At 35.9% G+C, this 12,913-nt stretch overlaps 2 protein-coding genes across 3 annotated transcripts in view; one reads left to right on the top strand and one right to left on the bottom strand.

The window, feature by feature from the left end:
• Positions 1 to 2,116: 2,116 nt before the first annotated feature.
• eif4bb (eukaryotic translation initiation factor 4Bb) lies at positions 2,117 to 10,788 on the bottom strand. 2 transcript variants are annotated; one of them, XM_052559109.1, is made up of 15 exons: positions 10,654 to 10,788; positions 8,943 to 9,083; positions 7,962 to 8,167; positions 7,727 to 7,843; positions 7,585 to 7,639; positions 7,346 to 7,498; positions 7,026 to 7,160; positions 6,709 to 6,852; positions 6,359 to 6,614; positions 6,192 to 6,265; positions 5,271 to 5,514; positions 5,157 to 5,179; positions 4,886 to 5,024; positions 3,361 to 3,433; positions 2,117 to 2,510 (listed from the first exon to the last, which is right to left on the bottom strand). In XM_052559109.1, exons 1-15 carry the CDS (start codon positions 10,664 to 10,666, stop codon positions 2,436 to 2,438), a joined length of 1,848 nt encoding a protein of 615 aa, XP_052415069.1. In that variant the 5' UTR covers positions 10,667 to 10,788; the 3' UTR covers positions 2,117 to 2,435. The 2 variants fall into 2 exon arrangements, with proteins under 2 accessions (XP_052415069.1, XP_052415070.1); XM_052559110.1 differs by lacking the exon at positions 3,361 to 3,433.
• A 1,294-nt stretch (positions 10,789 to 12,082) lies between these two features.
• The window catches only part of LOC127959045 (transmembrane protease serine 9-like), a 28,962-nt gene continuing 28,131 nt past the window's right edge, over positions 12,083 to 12,913 (top strand). Inside the window, exon 1 of the mRNA XM_052558043.1 lies at positions 12,083 to 12,159. Coding sequence (XP_052414003.1) covers positions 12,150 to 12,159 — 10 coding nt within the window. The 5' untranslated portion in view covers positions 12,083 to 12,149. The remainder of the gene's footprint in view (positions 12,160 to 12,913) is intronic.

Genomic DNA, 12,913 nt, shown 5'->3' with positions numbered 1-12,913 from the left:
TGATAGGCCACTGCATTTCAAATTCATTATGATTATTGCAGAATTATATAGCCTACATATAAAGCAGGTTATAAAAAATCCATGGAATCATGAGGTTATAAGAACTTTATGACCTCATTGTGACTGCAAAGACTGTTTTTAATATTAAACATTTGCACACGCAAAACTATTAAGTAAACTAACATAAAGCTAAGAGACTCAAACTAAATTGTTACCAAATAGTTTTTTTTTCTTGGTTGCTCGTAAGGACGCTTTAGTAGGTTCTGTGTCCAGAGACCACCAGTAAGCACCAACTGTCATTCTACAGACAACAAAAACAACACATACATGCACCTGACACAGCAGAAAACAACACTGAACACAAAAGCACTGCATCTGTCACGAGAGGGCTATTAACACACAGGAATGTAGTTTCACATACCGATGCTTTTTGTTTCTTACACCCAAGATGTCAATCGATTAAAAAGGTCTAACTGTTAAGTAAAAAAATATTAATTTATGCTTTCTAAAATATGTACTATGGTAATTCCATTTGTATCATGGTTCATTCGTGAGTAGCCTATAATGATAATAACATCGGATACCATTCTTGTAACGTTACATTACCACGGTAAGTAACTTACATTATTTTTCTAAAATCCCATTTAAACAAAGGATAATAACGGTGGTTAACTATACGGTTTTAATATTGTCTAAATGTGTCTCAATAAATGATCTGAATCATTTCTAGAACTATTTTCATATAGAAAACCTGTAACTTAAGGCCTGTTCACACCAAGAAGGGCAATTAGATCTTAATATGTAACGTAGTAACTGTATGAGGATAGGGAATAAGAACCAAACATGACACAGAGTGATATTGTTGGAGTAACTTTCAGAAGTTATTTGACAGCAAATCAGAAGCCATCACATAACATTTCAAGTGGCATTGGATGTGTGTTGGTGTAAAAACAGTTTTTTCTTTCTTGGTGAGCAAGATGCAATAACTTACCCTTAAGAGTTATTTTTTGTTTATCAATACCCATTAACTAAATTCCAAGCAAATATTATTTTCTGCCCTAAAATAAACCATATGGCAGACAAGAGCCTGACTTCTTTAAAGACATCAGGGATGACAAAAAATTTGCTCATCAAATCTGATTCATCACAAAACCAGTGTGTTTTTAATTGTCATTGAGCTGCAGTATTTCTAAGTCTGGACACATTGGCAATGCATTCGAAATGGTGAACGAAGAGTTTTAAGGATTATCGGTAAGAGAAAATATCAGATAACTCTTTTTTTTTTTTTCTTTCACTAAAACATTTTGATAATATGCCCCTTAGTAACTCTGTAAGGATATAATTGCATTCAAATCAGGCTACATGCAAGAGAGGTTCAGTTAGGGCAGCTGGGAAAACATGGATCAACAGCACAATATGACCACACAAAGAATGCAACAAGCTCCCACCCTAGAATGGGGCCGTAAAATCAATCCAGTAAAGGAGTTATGGGAAAAACACCTTGGGAAACACAAAAAACTCAAAATCATTCAGAGCTAAAGAGAAAACAGCTCGAAAATGTAACAGAACCAATTTTCTTGTGGCACACATACAGCCACTGGAGTCCAACTGTGGATTTTCATACGGTCAGATTTTTCTGATTAGTTTAATAATTTAGTCCTTTGGAAGGAAAAGCATTAGGGGTCTTGTAAAGCTTTTCAATCCTCAATCACCAAGGGACTGGGAGGATCAGCATAGCCTCAGTGTTGGAACATTACACTGGTTTAAAAGCACTTCGAGGGAGTTCACTATTCTGTCCTGAGAACATAATGCTACACAGGTTTGAAATTAACAAGATGACCAAAATAAGAATGAAACCTAGAGTTTCAGTCTGAAGCATTTAAAAGATTTGAGTGGATAGCCTATGGTTTAGCATACGCCTCATTTCTGAGGGCGTTTCTGCTAACCACAAACTCTTCAGTGGGAGATTTCAACAAAAATGTGACATGGTTTATAGCATTAAAACACAATAATGAGCATTAGGAGTGAACAATTACATGAAATCCATGAAAAAGCTACTATGCATCACAGTTGCAATTGCTGACTGAATTAACCAAAAAAGTAATTCAGAGACAAGTTACAGTATCTTACAGTCTTTTATTATGACGACTTTCAAATTAACAATGATTTTCAAATGGCTACATGTATGAATGCATTTCACTACGTACTGCACTTATTTGTTTTATTTTTAATTAAAATGGACCAGTTTTAGGAATACCAGTATAAATTTCCATAAACATGACAGAGAACAGTATTGTGGGCACCCTGGCCATCATCCCTAGAGCTACACCACTCCCTCATCATGAGAAAACTCTAATCTAACCCCTCATTTGATCATTCAGTTGCTCTTTTCTTCTGTTCTGTGTTTCTGAAGTTGGTTGATCCTTGCTAATTGTTCATTCCTCTCCATCTTCTTCTCCCTGGTCCCCATCCATTAGCAGGGCAGCATACTTACTTGCGGAGCTGAATTGCTGTAGGGACAAACAAAAATTATAACCTCAATGTTTTGGTGCTTCTCATTTCTCATTTGTGCATCTACGTTTCCTTTCCTTGCTTCTTAGCTCCACCCCCCTAAGGATACGAGGGCAGGATACAAGAAAAATGAAATGAAGACAGAGGAATCAAAGGATGAACACTGGAATATCCTTGAACACTTAAGCGTTACTTCAAAGCGTAATCAGCTGCGCTAAAGGAATCTGCCCATGTGTTGTTAAAGGTATACTCCACCACATGGGGGTAAGTGATTAAAGAAAAAAATTTACATTTTGTGGTGGAGTAACCCTTTGAAGTTAGTTTTTTTTTTTAAATAAATAAATAAATATTATGAAAACAAGCTACCCTGTTGAAATATATGCCATGTAATGCTTAATTTAATTGCAAAGATAAAATATTAATGTAAATTATTACGACAGATGTGAAAAGGGCAGAGAATGTACAGGTGTTTCACGTTTAGTTGACAATACACTTCCACAAATGATACACCCATGTATCCTCGCTCATGACTTCTCAGGAAGCCTCCTCAATCCTCACAGTGTAATTAGAGAATTGAGATGTCCTACAAGATGGCTGAGATCGATCGGTTTCCATGTCACAGGATGGAGGACAGAGGAGCGAGGAGGGATACTAAGAAGCACCCTTTGTGATGACCAAGTAAGAGTGCTAGGAAGAAAATTATTTTCTGATATTTCTTTCTGAGCAAGTAGTTCTACACAACTACACTAATATGCAAGTTTCTACAATCAATCGTTGTCAGGGTCTAATTTTCTTGTAATGTTGACTACATCTACTCAGTGAGGTGTCAGGTCCAGATAAAGTACTCACAGGAGGAGCGCCCTCTTCATATTTCTTTGGTTCTGAGGCTATTCTGGGATCTCGTTCCCGTCTGACATCCTTCCTGTCATTTAAAATTTATGAAAGAGTTTAAAAATAGATACTTTTTTGAAATCACAATACAAATTTATATCTTATTTATTATGGATTAATTTAACAGTCTATCACACAGCAGAAAAAAAACCATGACAACAGCCAGTTGGTTCATGCTGCTAATAGGTTTGCCTGTTCTACGTGTCTTTGTGTGATTGAAAAGTGTGGTTTCATCTACTACAAAAACTTATATGTGATGCTTTTGACGCTCACTGTGTTTTCAGCATCTGCGTCTCAATATACAAGGACATAAATGCATTAACTTCATCTCCAGAGCTACTCTGAGGCACATTTTAGTTGAGGAAAAACAGTCATATACAAACTGGAACTCAAAGATCTTCAAGACAACCCACCATTGTTCAGTTTCACTTGAAGAAATTATGACATAAATATGTTACTGCGGTCTAATAAAATGTAACCAACAGCGACTTCCATAGAAACATGTAACCGGCAAGGATTTAAAGCACATGCAAATAACATACTTTTGTGATTGCAAATAAGTGCAGTGTCCCATCCCCTGAGAGTAAATCTACAGTTGTACTGTATCGAGACAGAGCAACCCGAATCATAATCTGAAAACCACAGCCACAGAGAAAAAAAATAAATAAAAAAAAACGCTCTCCAATCACTTTCTATTGTGGGAAGTTGTCGACCCAAAAAACGAGCATCCAGGACACAAAAGTAGAGTGCAATGTGTCATCCCTTACCAAAAAGTAGTATACTTCAAGTTTATTTTACTAAGTATATTTAAGTAAAGTTCAAGTCTGTTTTTAAGTATACTTTATGTTGCAAGTAAACAAATATCAGTGTTCTAGTAGTATACTTGTAAGTGTACTGTTTCAATACTCCTTGGGATTAAATTGGCCCACTTTCTAGCATACGTTAAGTATAACAGTAGCAAACTTTGAGTACACAACAAGTTTACGTACTGCAATTATTCTAAAAGTGAACTTATAGGTTTACTGATAGTTTACCAATTAAAAACTTAGTCTCAGTAAACTACAAGTTTAGTAGTTTTATACAGCAAGTACACTCAAGTTTTCTTTAAGTGAACTTTACTGTCCCTATTTAGGTATGAATTTGTACATATTTTGTTATATGATCTGAACATACAAAACATCCAAAGAAAAAACAGGGTATCTGCTTGTTAACAACTCTACCATATAATATAGCCCAACCCTAGTGTTAAATACTTTTCAGTCAGCATCTTTTCTTACAGCTTCATTTGTAATAAAACGCTAGTTGTAAGGAATATTTTTATAGTCAGTTTTCGAGCTTAACAGTTCCCATCCACTTTTAACAAAATAAAGTCATTTAGATTCAGAAACTATTTTTTAGTCAATGTCTTGTCTATGTAGCTGTACAAATTCATAGTACAAAACAGAAGAAAAAAAAAAATTCACATTTGTGAAGGCTGCCTCACCTGTCTGCAGTTTCTCTCGGTTTGTCTTTGTTTGGACAGTCAACTCCTCTTCCCCGACCCCCTCCTCTCCAAACTCCTCCTCCTCCTCTTCCCTGAGGCACAACTTGTTCCCTTCGAATGCCATCAACCTGGTTTTCATCTAGCAAATAGTACCACAAAGTAAGAAAATTTTATATATATATATATATATATATATATATATATATATATATATAAATAAATAAAAATGTTCCAGTCTTTTCAAATTTTATTGTGAGGACTTTTCCTTTACCCAAAACTCTCTCTTCAGCTGACCTAGAAAGACAAAACAAACACAAGTGTTATTTCTGCTTTATCATTGCGTGTTTTATATTTGTATTTCCATAAGTTGTGAGAAAAAGGACACCTGTTGGGTTTAAGAGCACTTTTGTTGCTAGGCGCAGCTGACGGTGGTCCTTCCTTCTCATTAGCACCACCCCCTGTGCTGCGTTTGGCCCAGACGTTCTCTTTAGGTGGAGGAGCTGGCATCACTTTCAGTGGAAGCCCTCCCTGATTGGAAGAGGGTGATGGACTTGCAGGAGAGATCGGCTCATCCTCTTGTCCACTGAAGACTTCATTCTCTGAATGTTCACCATCTTGACTCCTAGATCCTGAACATCACAGAGAGAGAAGTTTTTTTTTTTAACACTTTTTACTAAATGTCAGGACCTTTTTCTTTTGTAAGCAAATTAGCTTTAAGAAAAAAAAAAAACAGGCATATGTATTCATATGAAAAAAGTTTACAGGCATATGTATTCTCACCATCATTGTAGACATCTTCAACCCATTATTTTAACAGTATATACAGCATATATTATAGCATATATAGCAGTTATTTTAGCAGTATTTATTAATATTTTAAATTAGCTTTTATTTGTACAAATTATAAATAAAAAAATCATTTTATTAAAGGTTCAGCAATTTCATGCATTTTCAACATTTTTGTAAGATTTTTTTCTTTACAATATTTCTACTAATTTGTATTTATTTAAGTACTAAAAGTAATTTAATCCACAGAAACATTTCCACCCAGGATTGTAATATTAGTGCATAGCTAATATACATGCTTTGATAATGGTTTAAAATTTAGTGACACGCCAGCTACCACAACTATAATCATTGAAAGAAACAAAGTAAATAAATAAATAAATAAATATGAATAAACAGCACACACTTATATAAGTAATTCTTGATTAAACAACAAAAACCAATCTGGCCTCATTTCATTCAAAATCATAATCAACCAAAAGGTAAAGAGAAAGTGTTAACACATGCATAAATGTATTACCTTTAGGTTGCGAGGATTCACTTCCAGTTTGTCGACGCTCATTAGATGGCTCTTCATTTCTCCAACTTGTTTCCCTGCGAGAAAAAAAAATTTGAAATACTCCTATCACAATTTAAAAGTTAAGATTTCAGAGAAAACCTCTTTTATATCAACCCATCTATTCTCACCGGTCTCTTGGTCGTCTCTCTGAGGCCCTGTTCTTATCCTCTTCCAATTGTTTCTGGAGTCGTTCTTGTTCTTTCTTCAGCCTCTCCTCCACCTCTCTCTCCTTGGCGGCTGTGTCCACAGGCTTGGCTGCTCCAAATATAGAGGAAGTCCTGCTGGAATTAGCAGTGTTACTCTGCGGAGACAAGCTTCCACTCGGTTCCTCCTCTTTTGGGATGCTCCTTGGCTTCAGGTTTAACTTGGGCCTCTGTAGAGGGCCTAGAACAAAATCCGATTCATTTAGAAACAACATTCCTGACATTAAACTTGTGTCTATAAAGCTGAAGTGTGTTATTTCTGCATTAGCATGTACCCCTCTCTTCTCGTCCATCTTCCTTCCTGTCTAAACGCTCTTCTCGATCTACATAGCGATCTCCATCTCGTCGGTCATCATAGTCTCGCCTAAAGCCACTGCTGAATCCTCGTCGTCCACCACCACCACTACGTGAGTCATAACCTAAGACAAATCACAACCAAAGCATAACTTTCAAAGCAAACTGTTAAACAATTAATAACCCACCAAAAACACAGTGAGAAATTAACCTGCACTAGCATTTACATTAATTTTGTGCATCATATGAGAAATTAAGCAATGTTTTTTGAGAAACCCATGGATGAAACGCTACAAACCTCCACGATCATAGTCTCTGCTACCTCTGTCATCGTAGCGTTCTCTACCACTGAAGCGATCTCGACCGCTGTCATAACGATCATCACGTCTTGAAGCATCTCTGAATCGGTCCGACTCATAGCGGTCACGTGACCCTGCATAAATATTCCATGTTGTATGCAAGTTGTTTTAAAGAAAGCATTTACAACCACAGGTATTTCCTTGTAAAGAAAACAATCTTATGATATTAAGACAACTAAAACAATTCAGATAACTAAATTAGCTGTCAAAATGAATGCTGGTTTAAGCATGAAATAGAGTATGCATCGGTTTAACTTACGGTCACCAAATCCATCGTCTCTGCGTGGTCCATCATCCTGGTCCCCGCTTGGCCGTGCCCTCCAATCAGAATCTGTCTTATCAGGGCCACTGTCCATCCCACGACCACGATCTCTATCCCGGTCTCGCCCCATCATATTCCCACTGTCCCTCTCTGGAAGAAATTCACATTATAATAATATAAATATGCTTTAACAGAGGCAGACACAACATGAAGGAGTATGTATATCTTCAATTCACCTTTGTCATTGGATTGATCTGCGATATCCACCCGGATCCGTCTGTTCCCAAGATTCTACACAAATGTAATGCAATGTTAACTCAAAACAGAAAACAAAGGCAATGGGCTAAGCTCAGTATTTTAAATCAGTAGACAACTCACCTCCTCATTTAGACTGAGAGCACTCAAGAAGGATTCAACATCATCAAATTCTGCATAACCAAAACCCTTAAGCCTCTCTGGGTTATTAGGCTCCCGTGGCAAACGTACTTGACTGATCTGAAAATACACACAAAACATATTCAGTTACACACAACCTGCATTTGTCAAGTAGCTAAGAGTAATACTTCCTGATAGGAAAGACAAAAAATTTTTTAACTTGCAGGTTCGCACTGACCGCAAGGCCCCTGAAGAAGTCTTTGATGGATTCCTCGCTGACATCATAGGGAAGGTTCCCGAGGAAGGCAGTGTAGGGTGGACCACGTGGCAGCCGAGAGCGGTCAATGTTTGGTTCCCGTGCTGCACGAGGTGCAGTTGGCAGGATGGAGCGGTCGATGGGAGGAGCTCGATACGTATCCTCCGCAGTATGCCAGGAAGTTGAGACTAAAGAGAAGGAGAATGGAACTTGACCACCACAGAATATGATTTCATTGCCTGGCTCTCAAAGTGCATCAGATCTTACATTGTACCAAACTTAGCATTTTGCCTTCTTAATGCTAAAATATAGAAATTGAGACACCCATACCTATAAGAATCTTACATTTTAGAGTTGTAATGTAAAAAACAAACATTAATTTTTCTAAATGATAATTTCCAAAATCATTTTATATACTTAATTTGAGTTAAATAAGAAATGTATTTTCATTTTATTCAGTGTTTTATACTTTTTTTATAGTAATACATTATTATGTACCTTTGTATAGTTGTAACTAAAAATATATAATTTTTTATAAATACTATTTTTTTTAATGCTTTTTTATTTTAGAGTGAAATATTAAAATTATTATTTTTTTATTGTTTAATAATTAATATTTTAATAACAATAATTGGATTATTACTTTATAATCACATTGAGACTGAATCACAAAATTCTGGCAAAAATTGCAGCCCTACAAACATGCATAGCAAACCTGAAATTTGTTTTTAATCATATTAATAAAATCGCAAAATGCTTTATTAATCAGAAAAACTATTGAATATCTGCCCCAAATTGTGCAGCACTTCTTCAGACTATGATTCCATCAAGTCTGAGGATATCAAACATGTTTGTGATTTTGAGATGATCTTAGAACACATATTGTTTTCATTTGTCATGAGTCTCCTAGCAACAGGGCTTTTCAGATTTTAAGTCATGTAGTGCATTCCAGCCTTTACTAACCATCTCCATCCAAGTCATCGGTCTCGTCTGCCCAGCTGGTGGTCTTTGTGCTAGGGTAACTTGGGGGTACACTGCCACTGCTATCATTTGCAAGGAAGTCATTTAGGGTCAGGGTCTTGCCCTTCTTCTTATTCTTCTTAGCTAATAAAGAAAAACAGATGCTATAAGAACACCAAAGCAGAGGAATTCCATTCCTTTATTTGATAAACATGTTGAACCAAACAGCTGACAGTAGTTTGAAACAATTTGAGGGTGAGTAAATTATGACAAATGTTCATTTTTGGTTGAACTGCAATACAATCAAAATGACTGAAGACGTTCATCATACTACTGAAATCTGCAATTGCACCAGAAGATTGGGTCAGAGACAGAGTTATGACATTTTGATTAAGAATTACAGTCAAGTCAAAACAAATAAGCATAGGTAAAGATGAAATGTTTACAAGAAGATGCATTTAGAAAAAAACTAGGGTCATTTTTAATTTGATGCCACCACTAACATTCAGAAGAAAAGGAAAAACACTTTAATGTTCCCACCCTAGATGGGCCACATGGAGACACAGATAACAAATGTAGCATGACCATGCAAAAACAGATAGGCTTATTCAAAAGACATTATGTCACTATTTGCTTATTCTCTAATATCTCCTTACTTTAACAGTGAAATGTCACTACACTTGTAGAGGATTTCCAGGCAAAACCTCTTAACACCCTTCATTAAACTGCATGAAACCCAGAACAGACACTAATAGCTTTCCTCAGTGAGCAATGTCACACCGTGTCCAAAAAATGCATTGACAACACTATGCAATCAATGTGGGGGAAAGGTGACATAAGATACACTCACATTATGTTTGTTTACTCTAGAACCTGTATATACATTAGTTAGACTAACCTGGAAAAGCTCAGAAAAACAATTTATGATACCACTAGTGTCAAATGTTACCATTGACTTGAAATTACATTCAGATGTATCATTAACAAACAGTTTCAGATAATTTAGTCTTTCCCCATTCAAAAAGATAAGAGCTGTATTTGCTGTTCTGTACATCTAGCTGCTTGCACAAGCCCTGGAAACACTTGCTAACTTACTGGGGTAACGTTATATACATATTTGATGCATAACCCCTCTTTCAAATGCGTTTTTCCACAACTTTTGGAACGTAAATTTTAATACAGAATAATACGAGATGTTTTGTGGTCATAAATGACGATTATATATTTTAGCTCTATGGCCTCGTCTCCACGCACGTGGTGACCTCTCCGGTCCCTCCTCTGGATGGTAATGCGCATGCGCGCCAAGCACGGGTTATTAGCGCTAAACTCCAGGCACTATCATTTGCCTTAATATCAAAACTTTCCATACATTAACCTTATAAACCACCATGTACATTAAAACACCCGATCATTCGTTTGCTTAATTTCGTCCCGTCCTAAAACTCCAGAGGAGAACAAGACAGACGAGGCTAATGATTTTGCCGCTAACAAACTGGCTAATTCAGTTGAGCATACGGCTTCTCCAATACAACGAATTCTTCATGTTCTAAGTGTATTTTCCCAGTATATTCAGCAGTGCAGTTATTGAAAGACGCATACGGTGAATGACATAAACCTTACGCTTGAACACACGAGTGCTCTACAAACTTGCTTAAAGCTGTTCCGCAAAGAAGCTTTCAAATGAAGGTAGACCGCGAGAGCGCATTATTCTCACCTGACGCCGCCATGTTGTAGAGTGGTCTGTGGAAGAGTCCCGGATGAAGGCGTCACGGATTTGTCACGAGAACGGACAGGCATCACACCCTCACGCACAAGCACTAGAGCATGTTTTAAAGCTTTCACTTTGTGCAGATGTGAAAACTGCTAGTAATCATTTTTGGAAATAGAAAGCAACAACCAAACTGGAAACACAAATCCTTGAGAAAATGTCATAAATCATTTCTACAGGATTAACTTACTTTTTTGTTTATCTGGTTACCTTCTTCTAGTAATGTTATAACAGCGTTTTATTTAATAGGAAATTACTTTTTAATGGTTTATGATTGTCTTTTGTAAAATAAAGTATACAAGCAAGAAGTTGGTAGGCCAATTCTGTCATTTCCTAAAGTTGAGCGCCATCGCTAGGTATTCTTGGCCATTTAATACAAGTGTGTTGGAAATGTGCCTTTTTGATTACCTTGAGGTCCTTTCTCCATTTATTTTGGCATATGCTTTTTCCCCCCCCCAAAATATGCATTCACACATTTCCTTGACCTTAGTGTTGCTAGTGTGGTGCTAAAAATCTTTCTCTTCACATGTCTATATCTCTACCCCAGATCCAGGGTTTGACACAGTGGATACATCTTTGAGAGGCAAGGATGGCCTCCTCATATTTGGAGAGGGCAAATAAGGGTTGGTTTTCTCTGTATGGATTCTCAGTGTGGCTCTCGGATGGTACTGCAACTTGGATTTCTACAGATACATTTTACACAAATATTCTCTTTTAAAATTAAATCTGCTTTTCAGATGAGTATTGAGCAGTGTGTTTCATCACTTTAATAAATGTACATCCATACAAAGGCATGTATTTTGTACCATGATCTACAAACACTTTTTATCCACCCCAACTGGTATGATTCATAACCGAAAAGACACTACAAGCCAGATGATGCAAAGCATTTATTAGGTAATTTATATAATGTATATGTTTAAAAATTCTGCTCGTATGCTCCATAAAATTAATTTTTAAATATTTAGGTACCATTTGACACAAAACCACAATAAATGATTCATTAGTCTGAAGAGGGAAAAATTAGACTTTCATTACACATACATTTTGAAGATTTTTTTCTTTAAAGAAACTTAGCTGATTTAAAGAAATATTTTATTATAGAACCTGTACTTGGTGCATGAAATTGCTGCACAGAATGTATAAACAAATTGAAAACATATGAAGGTGAGCTATTCAGAGGATCGTGCCAGTCAAGAGTTATTTACTAATACACTGTAGAAACACAAAAACAAACAAAGCTGAAGACTTCTACACTAAAGAATTCAACATTTGAATCATGTTTGGTTTGTGTTTCAGAATTATGATTCTGACTTATCTTTCTATAATCCACACAGCAGTTTATGAGGCAGCATGGATTGCAGCTGTTGCTGAAGTCAAATTTCTCACCACATCTCCTTGACAAGAGATTGAGGCTACAACAAAAGACCTTATCAAGCATTATGCAGAGAAGTAAGTGTGTTAATGTCTTTTCTTTCTTTTTTTTTTTTTTTTTTACCTCCGCCACATCTTCACAAACGGTCTCTTCTCTTGCAGGATGGATGGAGATGGTGGATTTGTTTCTCTTTGCTCTTACAACCCTTTTCTATATTAATTTCTCCAGGCTCTGCTCACCATTTGTCTAATTACTTTATTGTCGCACTAATCCATTTTTTTATATAATTTTCTGCTCCCCGTTTTCATAAAGCAGACCTGTTAAACATGCATTTTATAACTAAATTTTTAAACTAAACATATTACCCACAAAGTTTTTTTCCATACATTTTATTATTCTATATAATTCTGGCATTATGTTCATGTTATATAATAATTTAATGCTGTTTGATCTTGCTAAGAATGCTAAGTCTAATGAGGATTTGTACTGTAGTACATCCAGTTATAATGACATTAAAGATTATATAATTATAATAAATGAAATCACATATATAATTTTTTTTCATATAACATTTGTTTAGACATAGATAGATAGATAGATAGATAATTATATCTAGAAATTCAAATTAATGTTTTGTTGAAAAAATGATGATCTGTTAATATGTGTTGTTTTTTTCGCTTGTTTTCTGAAATTATTAAACCCCTAAAAGAATGATAGTTATTGCTTGAATTTTGAAATATGAAATTGCTGGAACGGTACAATTGCAACATTGATTCACCTGCCCTCTGTTACACTTTTACAATGACACTGTACATTTTCTGATTGCCACAT

Source organism: Carassius gibelio, chromosome B6 (assembly GCF_023724105.1).
Source record: "Carassius gibelio isolate Cgi1373 ecotype wild population from Czech Republic chromosome B6, carGib1.2-hapl.c, whole genome shotgun sequence".
Classification (NCBI taxonomy): domain Eukaryota; kingdom Metazoa; phylum Chordata; class Actinopteri; order Cypriniformes; family Cyprinidae; genus Carassius; species Carassius gibelio.
This window is presented reverse-complemented; position numbering and strand designations above follow the sequence as displayed.

Coding starts and splice junctions, on each gene's coding strand:
- eif4bb (XM_052559109.1), bottom strand. Junction 8,168..8,942: donor CGATGACTTGGATGGAGATG/GTTAGTAAAGGC, acceptor CCTTCTCTTTAG/TCTCAACTTCCTGGCATACT. Junction 7,640..7,726: donor CTCTCAGTCTAAATGAGGAG/GTGAGTTGTCTA, acceptor ACATTTGTGTAG/AATCTTGGGAACAGACGGAT.